This window comes from Lampetra planeri, chromosome 18, assembly GCF_965212315.1.
Source record: "Lampetra planeri chromosome 18, kcLamPlan1.2.h2, whole genome shotgun sequence".
Classification (NCBI taxonomy): domain Eukaryota; kingdom Metazoa; phylum Chordata; class Hyperoartia; order Petromyzontiformes; family Petromyzontidae; genus Lampetra; species Lampetra planeri.
Genome location: NC_136124.1, coordinates 2,374,466 through 2,393,413, shown reverse-complemented (window position 1 = coordinate 2,393,413; position 18,948 = coordinate 2,374,466). Strand labels below are relative to the sequence as shown.

At 43.4% G+C, this 18,948-nt stretch overlaps 1 protein-coding gene across 1 annotated transcript in view; it reads right to left on the bottom strand.

Moving 5' to 3' along the window:
- LOC144723482 (uncharacterized) overlaps positions 1–18,948 on the bottom strand; it is an 84,442-nt gene that overhangs the window by 24,595 nt on the left and 40,899 nt on the right. The window contains exons 7-12 of the mRNA XM_078602273.1: positions 14,665–14,796; positions 13,414–13,596; positions 12,498–12,587; positions 11,524–11,610; positions 10,050–10,083; positions 2,065–2,145 (exon numbers count right to left, since the gene is read on the bottom strand). Coding sequence (XP_078458399.1) covers positions 2,065–2,145; positions 10,050–10,083; positions 11,524–11,610; positions 12,498–12,587; positions 13,414–13,596; positions 14,665–14,796 — 607 coding nt within the window. The remainder of the gene's footprint in view (positions 1–2,064; positions 2,146–10,049; positions 10,084–11,523; positions 11,611–12,497; positions 12,588–13,413; positions 13,597–14,664; positions 14,797–18,948) is intronic.

Sequence of the window (18,948 nt, the reverse complement as noted above, 5' to 3'; positions counted from 1 at the left end):
GTTGTGCCTTTTCCATTTTATTTCAAGCATGCTTGAGGTTTTAACGACCGTGCAGTGCTTGTGGTGTTTACCACGTATTTAAACACCTGCACATGGTGTGACAGAAGGCAAGTCATAAATGATCCCTTTGCTTACTTAACCATGCTCTGCAATCGTTACTGTTTATAACCAACACCTGCAGTTATATTATAACAATAATAATCACAAGATCCTTTAGCCAGGAAAGCCTCTCTGAGACTCAGAGCCCTGAATTTGATATGTTGGCCAATGCCATTAGCGAGTGCCTTGCACATGTGAAGGGAAACTTGCATACCAAGAGAAACCCCAAGAATCTACTGCTGTACCGCCATCTAAAGACAACCTTGCCAAGAGGTGGTCACCTTGTCTGCATGCTCTGTCAAAGTGTAATTTAGCAATACGAACGAGACATGACAAACGGTGGGTGATAATAACACATTCTCTGTTTGCACAGCAGCGTGACATGCTTGACACTGATCCCTCATTTGAGTCATTTCTGCAATGCTTGGACGCCTATGTTTGCTCATGCAAAGCTCTGGCTGCCACGCGTAACATTTACAAATGGCCTGCCCTGCCAAATTGTCACAGCACGTGCGTTCGAACCGTGACCATTAATCCCAACCTACATTTCTCCACCACTGAGCCCAAACGGTGAGAGAATTATCTACTACGCACTGTATTGTGGTTCAATATTGAGCCTTCAATCCAGCCTCAAACATTTATCAAAAACCATTTGATTTTTTTTTGTAGTAAAAGGATACACAGAGACCTTCTTTTTCACTTTTTTTTCTTCTTCTCCCGTTGGATTCTAATCTTACCTAACCGCATAATGCCATCTTGACATTTGGAAAATTGCATGACCTTCCCATGCATTTAAGTCACAAATGCCAGTGTGGCACAAATGGGTTGCACAGAACTCCATTCCAACGAGAACATGGGATAATTTCCATTGAACATCAATCGCTTCTGCAATAAACAACTCTTTTTAATCTGCTGGGCAATGGGACCGTATTTTATTCCTTGAAATTGCCCGGTCCTGACTTTCTCACCAAATACATTTTGTGGAGCTGCCAAATGACGCTCTCTAAAGACAACGGCATTGATCACAAGTCTGCAGGTTTTGAAGGACCCAAAGGAACACATTTAAAGTGTTATATGTTTGGCTTGTTCTTCGAAATGCTGTCAGTCTGCGGTATTTCAGATGCGAGCTATCGATGGCTGCTTTTTCATCGACATTTTTTGTAAAAAAATCGAATTCAAAGTTGCGCGCATCTCTTTTAATTGATATTGCTGTATCGCGGAAGCCAAAGCAAATGTCAACAGAACCCCACTGTTTTTCCACGTATATATTTTAGTCTTTCAGCCTATTGTCTTTCCAGACCAATATTATTGAGCAGCATTCATCTAAGCCAATAAAATCTGGACTGGTTTTCACATTTTTTGGTCTCATCAGCAGAGTCAAAATAGAATAAAAATATTCTTTCGGTAAAGTCACGTAGATAGAAAGAAAAAAAATCACGACGTTTCGATATCAACAGACGCAATCATCCTCAGGTGAATTCATTTTTTTTCACCTGAGGACGATTGTTTGTGTTGTGATCGAAAAGTCGTGATTTTTTATTAATTATTTATAATTTTTCTATCTACGTGACTTTACCGAAAGACCCAAATAATAGGAATTCCTGCAGTCACGAAAGCTTAAAGTCAAGAATTATATATTTACTGTATTTATACTGGAGGAATCCGATCTGGTCAGAAAGCTTATAGCAGGGAGCTCAAGAAAAAGGACAATTTCTCAAAACGCCACGAAGATAGAAAAGAAATAAATAAATATATATATAAAATTATAATAAAAGCAAAAAACCCACGACGTTTTGATCGCAACACAAGCGGTCTTCATCATGTGTCCTCTTTAAGGCAGTGTTATTGACGGACGTGTTGAGTTTTTGTTACTCCTGCCACATAAAAGGTTATTCATTCAGAAACGGTCAGCGGTCACTGTGCACAATCGCATCGTCTTGGCCATCAGTCTCCGACGGTACTCACCCTGCCCCCGACGTTTCCGCTCCTTGAGCTCGTGGTACTCGGGCCTCCTGTTCCGGTTGGGGCTATAGATACCGGAGGGATCTGTACAAATTACAAACACAACAGTCGGTTTAATGTCACTGGGATTGGTTAATCACGTTGATTGCTCTCTCGGCAAAGGGCTCAATTATGTATGATTACATTTGAAGGTAGTGGCAGAGGGTACATTTAGCAATGGGAAGGTTAAACCTCCAGCTATGAGGGACACTAAATATACTATCGGTCAGTTCACCAAGTTTCAGTTAAATAAACTAATTAAGAGACTGAATGGCAAAAATGGTCCAGAGTTTGATTGTATTCAACCAATGCCGCTGATACGATGGAATCCTAGAAGGTCAAGCGCCTCAGTGAATGTCTAAAAATACATTTATTTTTTAAGCCAAGAGGGAGGTCAATAACATGTATACCACTTTGTAGCAAGTCAACAGACAGGCCTCTGCCAAGAGAATGTGGAACTTCCACCACTGGTACGGCATTACTCGTTTGAAGAGAGAGACAATTCAACGTTAAGTTACGTAAAAAAGATTTTGATGAAAAGTAAGTTTAAAATTTTGAGTTAAGAGTTTATTTTATTTGCTACATGGATGATGCCGTTAAGCCAGTTGCCTCCCTATTTTACACGAGAAACCCGTGGTGCCGTGATCACTGCAGCAACGAAAACCAAAGACAAAAAACATCAACGTCGCAAAGAACGAGTTACAGGGTTCTTCAGCAATATTGCATAACTCACAGACGGGGGAGTTTCTGCAGTCAATGTTACATGACGAGCACGAAAAATAAAGTAAGCTGACAATATTCGCCGTGTGATTTATGTGGGGCGCATTTGCGCCTCAAAGTTAACGACACGGAACTCAGTATAATATCACGGAGCCAGGACCAGCCCAGAAAAATCAAGCTTTTAGTTTTGAAGCCCCGACGAAGCGCTCAACCACTGATGAAAAAGTTTGATGTGTGTTTAATATAAACAAATGTGCCATTTCTGTAAGTGGGAATTAAACGTGGTGTTCTTTGCGTTTGCTTGAGAATGTCTCTGGCAAGGCTTGGCTAGTTACAAACGGGAAAATATAACCCCCCCCCCCCCCCATTGTGTTTTTTTTTCCCCATCAATTATTCCGCTCTTTCTTCTGTGCCCTTTCGATCTCCTTCTAAACACTTTCTCTCATCCTCTGTCCCATCTCGCTCTCCCTCGCTTCTGAGATCTCGCCACGGTTATGCCACGGTTATGTCACGATTAGTCTGGGAAACACCGGGTCACTTGCAAGATGTGCACCTCAGTTCTTTACATCTCTTTGTACCGGTGTTTAAAAATGTACATTTACAAAAGGAAATATATAACAATGCTTGTTTACTCAAGAAGCACACCCTACAACTGGAGGTTCAGCATTTGCTTAGCGAGGCTTCACTGTCGTTATAACCCAGTCGTGGTCTCTTTTACGTTTTCTATCTCTACAGAGTAACCCACTTCAACGCATCGCGCGATAGAATGCTGTCTTAACGAAAAGTGAATGTCCCAACGCACACTCCTAAAACCACTCGAGCGCCGAACACTGTGCATTTAATAGTTATTAAAATGGTTTCTGTAAGTGAACACATATCGTTATCTTTTAATTGGATGACAATAGCAAAATAGAATGAAGTAGCTCAAATTTATATGTGAAACTAGCGTGTCCACCCCCACATTTGTTACGTATTTTAAATATAGATAGCGTACAATATCTGTAAAATAATTGTGGCGTATGACGTATATCATGGGTAGGCAAATAATGATTCACAACTGCATACATTCAATCATTCAATTAAAGAATCTGAAATAATTAAAAGTGTCATTTTCATTGCATCATTGGCACTGTTCCTTGCTTTATTTGCCTCATTGATGAACTTTCATTATCTTACTTACTCTAAATTTAACATGGGCAAATTATTTGCGTACGATTGCATACATTTTCATTAATCTAAACTCTACCGGACAACTCGATGCGGGTACTGCGAGCGTAAGAATCAATTCTAGATTTGAAGCTTTCGTGACTGCAAGGATTCATATTCTAAGGTTTTCGGTAAAGTCATGTAGGTAAAAAATTAAAATTAAAAAAAGTAAAATAAAAATAAAATTAAAATCACGATGTTTCTGAGGCAACACAAGCTTCCGTCTTCAGGTGGAACCGTCACAGCACGATAGCTGTATCACTTGATAGCTGTATCACTTGATAGCTGTATTATTTGATACAGCTATCGTGCTGTGACGGTTCCACCTGAAGACGGAAGCTTGTGTTGCCTCCGAAACGTCGTGATTTTTTTTATTAATTTAAATTGAAATTTTTTACCTACGTGACTTTACCGAAAACCTTAGAATACGTAAGAATCAATTTTAATCGATAAATCAATGCTTCATTTCAGGGCCCAGTTTCTCCTCAGGACCACCACCACTGTGGACTTGCTCATTCTCCTTCATCGTCTGGATCTTCCCTCCCACCAGTCACCGACAATGCGCGGGGCTTGAGTCAAGTCACACATCCATGTTCCGCCTGGTACGAGCGAGAGTGTCCGAGCCAAGACATGTCCCGACAAGAAAGAACGCCACGAAAAAGCATTTTCCAGATATCTTAGTGCGGCGTGTACGACGGGGTTTGTGATGAGGCAGATAGAGATGGCAACGGTAGCTCTGTATCCGCCCTGACAGATGTACATCCAGTTATTGATTTGGCAGTAAGCCACATCCTTAATTATGCACCACCGCCACTTAGGAGCCAGCCGCTTCCCTCTTGACATCAATGGAATTGAGCGCGGCGAGCATTGAAGTTAGTCAGACAGACAGAGGTTTGCCTTGTCCCGCAAATGACTGCTATCAACAACCCACTGAGCTTAAAAGGTATTTTAAAATCAGAAAGGTTAACGTCTGATCAGAAAAAAAAGATCCTTTCATGTATCATGAATTAATTTAAACTGCTTTGGAAGGCCAAGATAATTAATGAGGTCCTATTCAGCACAGTCTGAACAAAAAATAATGATTAATGTTTGAACTGCTAATACACTCTCAAGAGCCAGGATTGTGGTTATATTTTAAAAAAGTTGGCTTTATCGAGCCTGTGTACACTGCTGTGCAAACTGTAGGTAATTAATGAGTCATTTGTTAATTTAATTCAAACCTAAAAATCGATTCTTGCATCGAATTGTGCATATAGAAATTAATCGCTTGAAATGTATGCCAACCATATGCAAATACTATATAAATTTGCAAAGATTTGTAAATGGTAGGTTTGTAAGAATGCGTTAATTCATCTGTTAAAATCGATTAGAAACTAATCAATTTAGAATTAACTCACCGCTGTTATATTCTGGCATATATCAAAGAGTTCAGGGGATAAATGCCAATGTCGAGGTCTGTTAGCTACAAGAGGTCTATAAATGTGTCGTAACCCTCCACCACCCGACACGGCCAATCAGTAAAAAAGTGTCACGTTGACAAAAGACAAATAGTTCACTGCGTTAGCCCACCGGTGTGTTGAAGCGTGAAACCACAACATTTACAATTTGAGTACGACTTATATACACATACTAGCAGAAGTACCCGGCGTTGCCCGGGTGAAAAATATATTTCTTAATAACCTTACATATATACACAGATGGGCTGCTACCCCTGCCCCCCCCCCAGCCACGATCTCCTCGGCCGCTGTGCAGTAATATGTACGGCCTATAGTGTGGTGGGGTGTCGAGGCCTAGTACCGTGCAGAGCCTCCGGCCTCGCCTAAATTGCTCACCCGGCTGAGGCTGGGTACTGGGGCCGTTACCCCCCCCCCCCCACGCTACAATAATACTGTCTAATCGCTATAATTTTATTATCTACCGACCCTATAATAGTAATTGCACACATTGGGGTGGGGGGGAGTGAAGAGGACGTGAAACTTTGATGAATTTACCTCAGAGTCACGTGTTAATGCGTGCGCATATTTTTAACGGGAATTAAAAATGGCGTCCACCCCGCAGCGAATGCGTCGCTACCCGTTGCCAGGGGCAACCGCCGTGGAAAACCAAACGGACCAATCGTGTCTTGCAAATCCCTCACATTTCGTCCAATGAAACTGCGTATGGTCCGGCGACACACAGACACACACACAGACAGACAGACAAATTTGCGATTTTATATATATAGATGTATTTAAAATCCCACGACACTCCGTTTGGTGGCCAGATTCATATATCAGTATGTACAGCCTCACAGTGAAACGTCGTACTCAAAGAAAATTGTAAATGTTGTGGTTTCACGCTTCAACACACCGGTGGGCTAAAGCAGTGAACTATTTGTCTTTTGTCAACGTGACACTTTTTTACTGATTGGCCGTGTCGGGTGGTGGAGGGTTACGACACATTTATAAATAACGCGATCTAAACCCAAAAACGGTGATTATGAATATTGGTCGCGAAAGCCTACGTGTTAAACTACAAGAGGTCTGTTAGCCAAGAGAGGGCTTCAGGAGAGATCTGATGTAGTTTTGCGATTCCTCCTCTGTTTGAAGGAGCGCAGACGGAAGTGGTTTACTATCAGGTCCATAGTTTGGGTTGCATGGCCACAGTTGCACTACTGTGGCCGTGTCTCTAAGGAGATGTGCGCATCGGCCTGTTGATGTTCCAATGCCGTGATGGTCACACTATTGGTGTCCTCGAGGAATATCAGAGCCAGGAGGTGTTTATTCTGGACCTCTGCGTTGTTCCATTCTCTTCGACAGCGCTCTTCTCTGGATCTGGGAGAGATTCTAGGACAGTGACAGCATCAGTGCGATCACAGAAGGGAAATCGGGACTTTCGTTAGCGGTGAGGTACATTGCAGAGGTCTCGATTGATGGGTACGCTATATCAGCGGAGACTTGCAGTTTGCAAGTCTCCGCTGATATTTGGTGGCCCAATGATCACCAGGACAAGGAGCCAGAGAATTGGTGTCGGGTTCATTGTTCTGGTTGTGATGCGCATCACATTATTTATTGCGCATCTAAAAGTTTCGTGTGAGATTTCCAGGACCAGGCTGGAGCGCCGTACTCTGCCACTGAGTAGACTGGACAGACGTCTGCTGTGCACTGGGCTACCACTGAAGGACACATCAAGGGTGGCATCTGCTGCATGATTATTCAGGTGGAAAGTGCTTGCGGTGGATTTAGAGACATTTGGTTGAAGTCTCCAGTGACGCAAATATGCTTCCAGTTACATGAAATCAGCTCTTCGCGTAAAGGTTTGTGCCCTGTACAGCAAGGACTATGTCATCTGCACATATGAACTTGCCTGATGATGTACACAGCAGGTCACATATATATATCTACGTTACATTGTAACGAGTAACAAGCCTTGGGAGGCCATTGTTCACAATTTTCTTGCGGCTGTGTTCACCAGCGAGGTGTTCAACCTGAGTGTACAGTTGCCGAGGATCGTGTCGATGAGGTATACAGGAGAATGGCATCTGATGATGTTGGCCATCTTCAGCAGTAGCCCATGATGCCAAACAGTATGAGAGGCAGCAGAGAGATCAACCATTGCTGTGCCGGTTTTCTGTTGATGTTGGAAACGAGCTTCTATGGAGGGTGGTGAAGGCAATGATGTGTTCGCAGCAGCAGCTACAGGCAGTTCGAAATCTGGATTGTTCGGGAGGCAGTTGAGGATCGATCATGGGGGAATGTCTGGGAAGCATGGAGGGATATTGGCCTGTAGCTGGAAGGTGATTATCATGGCTTTCAGGGTTTCAGAATGGCAATGACTTTGGTTTGATACAATGGTTATGGGATTTTACCTGCCTTGTGTATGATGGTGAAGAGGTTTTGAAAGCCATTTTTTGCACGTGTTCCCAAGTTCTTTAGGAACTCAGGAGACACAGGTCATCATATCACAGTGCCTTGTTGGATGTTGTGGTCCTGAGAGGGCCACGTCAGCGATGGTGGACAGTCTCATTAATTATGTTGCTTGCGGTAGTTGGCTCAAGGTGATGGCGAGTTGTTTCTGGACAGCTAGTTTGGTGAGCTAATCCATCAGTTCCTTTGAGTAGGACAGCATCATTCTAACTCAGCCCCAAGTACTGTACTGAAGAAGCTTGACTCAATGTATCACTCGGCCTTAAGATTTGCATTGAACTGCCCATATAGGACTCACCACTGTGATCTCTACATTGGGTCAAACTTAACATCTCTGAATGTTCGACGGCTTGTGCACCAGATCTTATTTATTCATGATGTACTTGCAAAAAAATCCGCAGATTACCTGCTGGATCTCATCTCTGTTTCAAAGAACAAATTTGACCTAAGGTCTACACTCATTTACCAGCTTAACATTCCCTATTGCCGTACATATACTGGAGGAAGGGCCTTTGCTATTGATGCCCCCAGGGTCTGGAATGCTGTTGCCAATAAATTTAAACTTGAGTCACTACCTATGAGATCTTCACTCAAAATTGCTCTAGAGGAGTAAACAATTTAGTTTGGCTCACTGCTCATTTTCTTTAACCTTTCAGATCTCACCACTCCATTTTAAGGAAACAAGAATTGCCATTAGGAATACCCATTTGCACTCCTATAGAACAATTACTTGACAAGCGAAATGGGCAATTATTGGTTCACTGCTATTAAAGGCAATGGGTCCAATTTCAATTTATGGCCATACCGATGTCAAAATGATGGAAGGCAATACACTTTAACCTCACATTCACATTTGCATCCCCTTTATATTTAGAAAACTGGTTAAAATGTATTCTTAAAAATGTAACATCACAAATGCGGTAGAACATTTGTATGCACTCAGCAGTCGACAGCGGTTATTCAGATAATGTTTAGTCACTTTAAAATGTGCACACCAAGTGAGATCAAAGGCCCGATGCGCATGTCTGCAGGAAAGTTCTTGCGATTCGATGGACAAAATCCACACGTTATCCCCAGTGCCAATTCCTATCATCCCCTATAAATATACAGTTAAGAACTCTTCATTCTCTCGTCTGCCACTTACTCGTTGCTTCCCTTCCATTTACAAGTTACCGATACCGCCCCCCGGTTCTTCTCCAGGCTGAATGAATTAGAGATGTTGCTGCCTCAACCGACACGCATTACGGGACGATTCACCGCCTGCGCAGGGGTCACTGGTGGTGGAGACGGCTTGCGCACGTTGTGTTTTTCCACCGATCAATCTGCCCAACTCGTGTTTTGTTTTTATTTGGTTTGGCGTTCATCATTTATTTATTGCTCCCTTAAGCGTTTTTCGGGTTGGACTGTGTGTCCTACTGGACACCTATAAACCTACTGGACATCTGTGAAAGATAGCTTCTTAGCTCATCGGATTCTTCCAAGTCTAAATACAAATTCTGATTCGGTGTCGTTCGTCATGATGTCCGACATTTCACATCGCGCGCTGAAAGTTTCTTTAGGAACTGGAAAAGCTCTAAAACGTCGGACATCTTGGGGAACAACGTGCAGGGGAGCTGTAAAGCACAACTGCAAAAAACCTAGGACAGAGCATTTATTGTTTATTTACTATTTACTTAGTTTTAATGTCCTTTGTATGCTTCGTACTGGACAGCATTTTGAGATGCTTGTGATATTTAGACACTACAGTACATACATTTGGGCGTACAGTCGTGATAGCACTGCACTACGCGAAGCTTGGCCACCCGAGTTTGATTCCCGCCCATGGCTATCATCAGTAGCAAGTGACATTTGAACCATTGCTTGGCCTCCCCCCCTATTCACCGGCCTGCATTGACGAGTGTGGTGATGCATGGCCAAACAACCCCCATGAATCTCGCCGTGTTGGGGAGCTCTTCGTCAAGCAATGGATTGACAAATGCTTGAAAAGTATTTTTCCTAGAAATTGAAATGTGACGCAATTTTTTTTTTCATTCAAAACGCATGATGCGGCATGTGCCCTCTGAAAAAAAACACATCGTGCACAAATTATATCAGGTGCTGCAGTGTGTGGATACTTACACGCCGGATCCATTTCAAGAATGATGTTCTTTGCCTGTGAACAAAACACAACGCAGGCTTTATTGGCAAAATAAACCAGTGGAAGTGCATCAATAACATTTCAATTAGCACGTGTCTTTTTACGTCGCGTCGTAAGGAGGTGATTGTTAAGGATGTGTATTTCGTACACTTAACTTCAAAAGCTCCCGCAATGTGCAACAAAGTACCTTCAAAGGTTATCTCAGCCTACGGGTTTGTGATAACATCATTGGGATTTTCCATAATTGTATTTTTGTTAAAATCTCAGATGGAATAATAAACAACATTTTTAAAAAGACGTGAATTTTAAACGTAAAAGAGCTTCTCACCATGAATTGGCTGTGGGCCTAAATCCAAAATGCCTTTTGGGGCTTAAATTATTCATCGATAAAACAGAACACGGGGTACTCATTCCACCTTATTTATAGCACAGGTCTGTTCATGTTTAATGCTTTGAATAGGTAATCCCTTTTCTCCATAACATCAGAGAATAATAATAATACGTGGCAGCAATATTGGCTGCTATAAAAGTAAGTGGTTCATTAAGACTGTGATTGCTGCAACAAGTTCAAATCGAGCTGTGCTAGGCCTATAGTCCAGCACTTTTGAGACAAGGGATGGTGATCTGCGAGTGGGTTGTAAGCTTGCGTTTGACCTTTTAGTGATTACCCCTCATATGCGTGAGTTTTTCTCCGGTTACTTTGAATACTAATCTCGCACGTGCCAAATTAACTTTTTTTTATTTTGTAAAAAAAAAAAATCCCCGCCAATTTTATCCCAGTTCCACGAGTGATGTCATTATGCCTTCTGGCAGTGTCCATTCAAAACTCGTACAGGATAGTCAATTACCCACATGCAAGAGAATGGCTTGTGGAAGGTGAGATCTCAGATCTACTTCTGAAAGCCCCTCAAAGTGATACTCTTTACCCACACAGAACTTAGATGAAGATATTTTTGTGAAACTGATATTTAAAAAACAATCTATTCGTTGCAATCTTGTCAAAGTAGTCATAAAAAAAAAAAACTAGATTTTGTGATGTCATTGGTGACTGGAATGAGACCATGAACTCACAACTATGGGTGGCTGTAACCCAGATTAACATTCAGTATTTCAGCACTGCTGGTTCAGTGCTCCAACCTCTGAGCCACCTTTCCACTTCACGCAAAACACTCCTTAAAATACATTTTCCAAGGTTTCCAATGTGGGATGAAGGAAACAAATCCCATATAATCAAATCACTAAATTCTTAACGAATCCCAGTGAGGACCAACTCAACCATCATCCTTCCAGATGACTGCCAACTGTACGGAAGCCAAACAAGTTCCCCTACGAATAAACTAGCCCCCCACCAGAGAACATTTCTATATTTGGCTCGTGACTGCCCAAAGGTCATGGGGACAATAATATTTGTTCGAGTAGCAGGCAGCAAGTTGACAGACAGCCGGCTGCACTCACCTTGTCCGGCACAGTGGATGGATGGTTCTCGAGAATCAGCCTCTTGATGTGGTGAATCCACTGACTCTTCTCCTCTTGAGTCTTCGCCTGTCAAGTGAAAGGGGCACACCGTGATATGATACTGAAGGGCACCATCTACTGGCAGGTCTCTACAGACCGTGGCACAAACCCCCAACTGGATAGGATGTCCATAATAGAGGCTTTTGGGTTAGGTCGCGTAAACATAAATGTGTCGTTAAACCTGCCACCACCCGACACAGCCAATTAGTAGGGTTTGTTACGTAAACAACTAGAATTGGAAACGTTGTGGGTTTACTCTCCAACACACCGGTGTGCTGAACTAGCAACGAATTGGCACGTTTTGTTTCCGTGACAAACCTTACTAATTGGCTGTCGGGTGGTGGCGGGTTTAACGACACGCTTATATTTATGCGAACTAACCCACAAAACCTTTATTTTGGATAATATTGGTCGCGAAAGCCTACGTGTGAAACTGGATAGAATGTCATCGCATAGATGTGTTCAGTCGTACTGCGCAGCGAGTCTACTTTAGAGTGGAACTTTTAGGGAAAACAGAAGGGGCGGTTAAAATGCAATACATTAAGAGGTGGTGGTTGGTGTATCACACAAACATTATCGGATTAAGGGCCACTGGCCAAGATATCCGACAACCCAGTACATATATATGCAGTGTTATTTATGAATGTTGAAAATTATATTTTTTATTTGTCACATGAATGAGGACCCCATCTGCATGGTTACAAGGCGACATATAAGCAGTACAGCAAGTAGATGTTTGCCTATCTATATAATTTGTGTATTAGAGTTTCTTCCCACACAAAAAGTACTAAAATTAGAAACATGTCAAACATCTGAAAAGTTGGAACACTCCTGAAAGAGAAACTCATAACTCAGTTGATATTATCCCAGAAATACACAGGACGTGATCATTATTATTATAATTAGAAACTGACCTGAAACGTGTACCGTGGCTTTTCATTTTTGTAATGCCACACACAGAACTCAAGCTCCCTGGGTTGTTCCAAAATCATGAGGTTTCGGCACTGAAATGATATGAATTGAGAATGTCAACACAATGCATTTAACTTCAATGATTTGTATTTATTACACAATGAAATATGCAACTGCATGATTTTAGGCAAATACCATGATAGATTTATTACAAACACAGGTTCACACCTTAAAAACCACTGGTGTATAAATATACCTTCTTTACCTAATCAACGGTGAAATGTTCCTTTACAAAAGAATGAATTAACAGAACTATGTTATAAAAGTGATTTTAGAAAAATATATAAGCACAGAATTGTAATATTAATTCCGAAAAAACAATATTAAGGCTGATATTATTGACACAATATTAATTAATAATAGATATTCGAATGCATGCATATATACACATTCATGCATATATAATATGCGTTAATAATGTATGTTGAACTTTTTTCGAACCGTAGGTAGTCAACCATGCTAATTGGTGGTGCGATAATTGAGTACATCACAATGAAATGGGAGGGGAAATACATCTTGGTGTTTTAAATTTGTTTTAAATGTAGCGGTCCTTGTCATTCGAACTGCCCGTCGTCGCGCTTCTTGGTGATAAAGCGTGGGTATTCACATCTCTTCCAAGACGTCTACCCATTATGTAAAAGTAGGCCACATATCCCCTAGAGGGAGCTCTATAGAGCATCACAGAGCTCCCTCTCGTTCAGTGTTCTTCACTAATTTTCAGTGAGGCCACTTTCCCCAATAAGACATCACTAGTGTGAGGGCCGCCACACATTTGAAACCATTGGGGGGGTTGACAGCAGCACGATGACGATGATGATGATGATGGGGTGGTATTTTAATCTTCTCGCGCAGTCCAACCTTGATCTCGGTCTTGAACACGAACTGCCCGTCGTCGCGCTTCTTGGCGATGAGCAGAGAGCTGTCGAAGAGGAAGAGGGCTCGCTCCTTGCGCGTCCGGTGCAAGCGGAAAGACCCCTCCAGCGCCAGATCTCCCAGCATGCTCAGGTCCTGCTTGAGGTTGATGAGCAATCCACGCAACTCCTGGCCACGAAACACCACAAAGACAAAGGTCCTCTGTGTAGCCTTTGGAGCAAGAGCTGTTTAAAGGCGATGAGCATCTGTTAAGGCTGTCACCGGCACATGGGAGCGCAGTGTGACCGTTCCTGTCCATCGTTGTCTTCTGCCCAGTGCTGATGTTTGTTTAATGCCCATTCGCAGATCCACTTAAGGACTCGCTGGTTTTGTTCCCGAGTCAATCAGGTGACGGGCTTTCCGGACAAATGTTTCATAAATATTACAATCAGTCCAGGCAATCACGAAACATTTATCTGAAAGGCCCATTGGCTTGACTGACAAGATGTTTGTATTTACATATGCAGTTATGCAGAGAAACCCACTTGCATCTGCCATTTCATCTGTTTGCTGTACTGCGCCACAATGGAGCATAATGAGGTTGTCTGCTGCATTTAACGATGTGTTTATAGAATTGGTTTAGAGGACAATGTTCAACAATTCCAGTTGACTCACTGCGTACGTTTTTCAAAAACGTGTGCACATTAACCCAGCCTGTAAAGCAATTACATCAGTGTCTGTTTACATTCACGTGTACCACCATCTTGTCAATCCACTGCTGGATGAAGGCCTCCCCACACCTTGTGGTTCACAGGGGTTTTTTGACAAAAATCACCACGCTGGTCAGTGCTGGGTTGATGAAGGTGGGCAGTGTAGAATTTTGGAGGGCATAAAATACAGCACAACCGTGGATTCATTCCAAAAATCCAAACAGTGGGCAAAAAGACAATATTTTGGCCCATCTTAGTTTTTTTCATCTTTGTTTCAGATCGGTCCGAAAAAATGTATATCACGACCATGACGTCATCCCTGCACTTCTTTACGGATGCATGTTCAACCATTGTGACTATAGCAAATAAACCCGAACGCCTAAACACAAATCTGTCATTGTCTATGTTAAATACCAAAATGAGCTTGATTATTTTTGTTTATATACATCTGAAACTCATCCCTAATGCATACTGCGATGTGCATCCACAAGCCCTCACGGGCATACTCGTAATAAAACGGCGCGTGCGCGCGTGTGCGTGTGCGCACCTGGATCCTGATGGCGTGCTCGTGCTTGCGTTTCATCTCATTGATGTGCCAGGCGACGCCGTGCATTGCCGACAGAGCATCCTGCACCACCTCGTAGCCGTCCGTGCTCTTGTCCAGCCGCTTCTCGATTTCCTGCATCGGGGGAGACACGGTCGCATCACCGGTGAGGATTCACGGTTATGGGACTAAGGGGTGGCGGCGGGATGTTATCTTCATATTCTTAGGTTTTTTCGGTAAAGTCACGTAGGTAAAAAATTTAAATTAATAAAAGTAAAATAAAAATAAAATAAAAATCACGACGTTTCGGAGGCAACACAAGCTTCCGTCTTCAGGTGGAACAGTCACAGCACGATAGCTGTATCAAGTGAGATGTTATCTCCCTCGCCTGGTATGCAGGAGGTCGCGGGTTCGACCCCAACCCTGGCGCTGGTTGTATATTTGGAGTTTGCGTGTCTCTCGCTCTCTCCCCGTGGTCGTGTGGATTTTTCTCCGGGTCCTCTGGTTTTTCCCTCCACATTTAGAATGAACATTCATTTAGAGTATTTGGCTGCTACTATAAATTCCCACGTGATAAGCCACTTCGTTGAGCTACCATTTGTGGCCCGGTCGCTTCTGAAAAAAAGAGCTATATGGCTCAGTGGGCCTTACCTGGTAAAATAAATAAAAATAGTTTCGTTTAGAGTGTCAGAGCTCACGACGGGAGTAGCGTGACTTGCAGCACACACGCCCACTCCACTTCGTCTCCCCAGGGAGGCCAAGGGTTGGTTCACATATATTACACAGCCACTGATGTTCGCCGTGCCTGGCAATCGAACCCAGGTTGTCGGGTTCAAGGCGCAGCGCGCCAACCGCTGGCGCCACCGATTTCAGGTACCAAACGAGGCACGCACGTGCAGACACATGTAGCCCGCTCAGCCCGGGTGCCTGGCAGGAAGACTCTGTGGGTCTTTCGGCAGCACCAGTGTATTGGACTTGTACTGCCGATTCATTCCGTAGCAATCAAGGTGGGTGGGAGGGGGAGGCTGGGAGGGGGCCGTACCTTTCTGTTCCCGGAGGGCAGAAGAAATGACCCAACTTACTCCACCCTCTCCGGGGCAGCACAAATAACTAGGTGTGTTTTATTAATTTAATGAATTCTGGCTGTTGGTAGAGCCTACCTGAATTCACTGACCACGCCTACAATGTGAGCACCTTGAACAAGAGCAAGACGACTCATTTCAGCTCATCAGGGTGCAACGAAATTACTTCAAAGAATGCTTTCAGCCAAATCTCCATGCGTGCAGCACTCTCCTACAACACCTTTGCTCATTTGCAGCAAACGCTGTCTCATCTATTTCTGCTAAGGGTCACTCGAATCTCGGGCTGGCCTCTTGATGTCGGCAACAAAAGACACGTGGAGGAAAACAAATTTTGCTCGTGTGCCACACGAGGCAACGACCCAAGACCATAAAACATGATTCATGATTTTAATGCTTTACACCCAGTGACCTGTGAGAGGAGGGAAGGAACAGCGCAACGAGCCGGCTTTCTATGCTGTAAATACACACTCGAGACGTAAAAAAAGAAAACAGATTGCATTATAATTATTGACTGCTGAGTCACTGACGCACAAGTGAGCAGCCCGCATGAAAAGGTTACACAGTAATGCAATGATATAGACAGTCCCTCATGGCCTTGCTCTTAAGCAGCTCTTTGAACCCATTTCCCCCTCTTCTTATGTCCTCTCCCTCTGCCCCGGCAAACGCCATCTACTCCATCAACCTCTCATCGCCCTCCGCATGACGAGTCAAGCGTTTGCTCCGGTATCCCGGCACGGGCTTCGTTTACTTGGCTCAAGCATCCAGCCGTCTTCTACTACGGCGTCGGTGCAAATGTGCTGGCGGTGGCACGGGAGGCTCGGAGGTTCAGGGCACTGAGCTTGGCACCGCTGAGACCCCCTGGGTTTGAGAATCCTGGCGGCTGCCTGTGATTAAACCGGGTCCTCAAGTGTCGATGGTCTCCCCACAACAAAACAGATCCGTCACATTAAATTTGGTGCTGCCCTTCCTTTGGCTAAATGCCAGCTCTGCATAAAAAAATTTGAAAAATATGGGTTTGACCGTCACGCAACAAACCTCACTCTCCTCTAATATGCAGAGCGAGTGGGACAGTGCAGACCAGAGGTGACTTTAAAGAGATCTCAGAGGTTGCTCTGTGGTGTCCGCTTCTGCGTGTTGTTCTCCGCCAAGTGTTGCACTGCTCTACGAGATGTCCGAAAGGATGCTTCGTCTCGTGATACGATGCCGAGAGGACAATCATGAAACATTTTGGGGGGTAAATTACAAAAATATAGAAGCAAATGTTATAATATTCTCCCCCCCTCCTCCTTCTCCCCTCCTTCTCCTCTCCTCCCTCACAAACCCCTTCATCCTCCCTCCTCCAATGTTTCCCCATTCCCTTTAAAATAAAGAAATCATCCTCAATGACCTAATAATGCTAATGCCCTGCTCTATGTACATCATATTGATTATTTACATATGCAAATTAAATGTATATATGTAAAAAAAATTACCCATTCTCAATCCACTGCCAGATGGATCTCTGCCCAAGGTGTACTAGTCACAGGGATGTTTGACCATACTTCACCACGTTGGTGGGGGCTGGACCAGTTCAGATAACATTTTCTCACCACCAAATGTCATCCTCGGCCAGGAATCGAACTCAAGTTGACCGGGTTAAGAGCACATTGTGCTAACCCTCTGCACCCATCACTCCCCACCGATGAATATTTCGTTTATCCAGGAAAGCCTCTCCAAGCGCCAAGATTTCCAGGAGGGTCCTTCAGTGACATTCTCACGCGTAATCCCTCCTCGCTACATACCACATAGCCCTATGCCCATGCCACGCATAATCTCAGCTCTCTACAGACGTGCAAACAACCACATTTATAACCCTCACGTACATTCTCTCTGCTGGGTATAATAACCTTAACGATCGTGCTATGTATAATCCCTCCTCTGTATACATTTCTCATGTTACCCTACTGTACATTTTCTTTCGAGACCAATCCACTTTCCATCCCCACCATGTATTTGTTTTCCATTAAAAGGTAGAGTTTATGACAGATGTGGTAGTTTTTGTTTTGTGCCTGAGAAGCACTGCCAACAAGGATTCTATTTTTTTTACTCAAATTTGATGTCCGTTTTCTTCTTGTACAGAAAGGGCATTCGGACGGGGAGAAATCGTTATCCAACTCTTCTTAAACTTCCGGGCAATATTCACACTTGCCTTATTCATAAATAACTGTGAACTGAACTACATGTAATCATCAACAAACACTCAATAAACCCCTTTTAAATCACCAGGATTGTATCTGTCATGCACGAGACTTTAACCAAAGAGGCTTAGAGTCTGAAAGTATATCCAAACAAACAAATGTGAGTTTAAATGAAACATGCCAGAAATTAAGTCGTAAAAAAGCACAAATATGCTTTGGGATGCTACCGTGGTGTAATGGTGAGCAAACTGGACTTGCAATCCAGAAGCCACCAGTTCAATCTCCCCGGGACGGCAGCCGTAGAGACAATGGTACGAGTTTTTTTAAACTCCCTTCCGCTGTCCACCGACCAGTATAATGGAACATCATAGATGCATGTGGTGGGGTAAAGCGTGGGTATTCACATCTCTTCCAAGACGTCTATCCAGCATGTAGAAGCAGGCCACATATCCCCTAGAGGGAGCTCTATAGAGCATTGTAGAGCTCCCTCTCGTTCACTGTTCTTCACTAATTTTCAGTGAGGCCACTTTCCCCGATAAGGTATCAGTGTGAGGGCCGCCACACATTTGAAACCATTGGGGGGTTTGACAGCAGCACGATGACGATGATGATGATGATGGGGTGGTGTTTTCACTCTGTGTATTTCCAGGGGTCTCACGTCAGGGGCCTTGCAAAGAAGAACACTGTTCTATAAAGCCAACTAGTAAGGGTTGTCACGTAAACAGAACATGCCAATTCATCACTAGTACATGACACTGATGTGTTGGAGAGCCAAGCCACAACATTTACAATCTGAGTACGACGTTTCGCCAGTAATTACAACTTGCTTCATCAGGCGACAGCCAGATTGGTGGCGGGTTTTAACGACACATTAATATATTTACACGATCTAACCCAAAAAACCTCTATTATGGATGATATTGGTCGCGAAAGCCTACGTGTTAAACACTGCTCCAGTTGAACGCTCTTATGCTAGCAGTGGCATGAACAAAAGCTGCACCTTTCCTTTAAAAAAACATTCCTTAAAC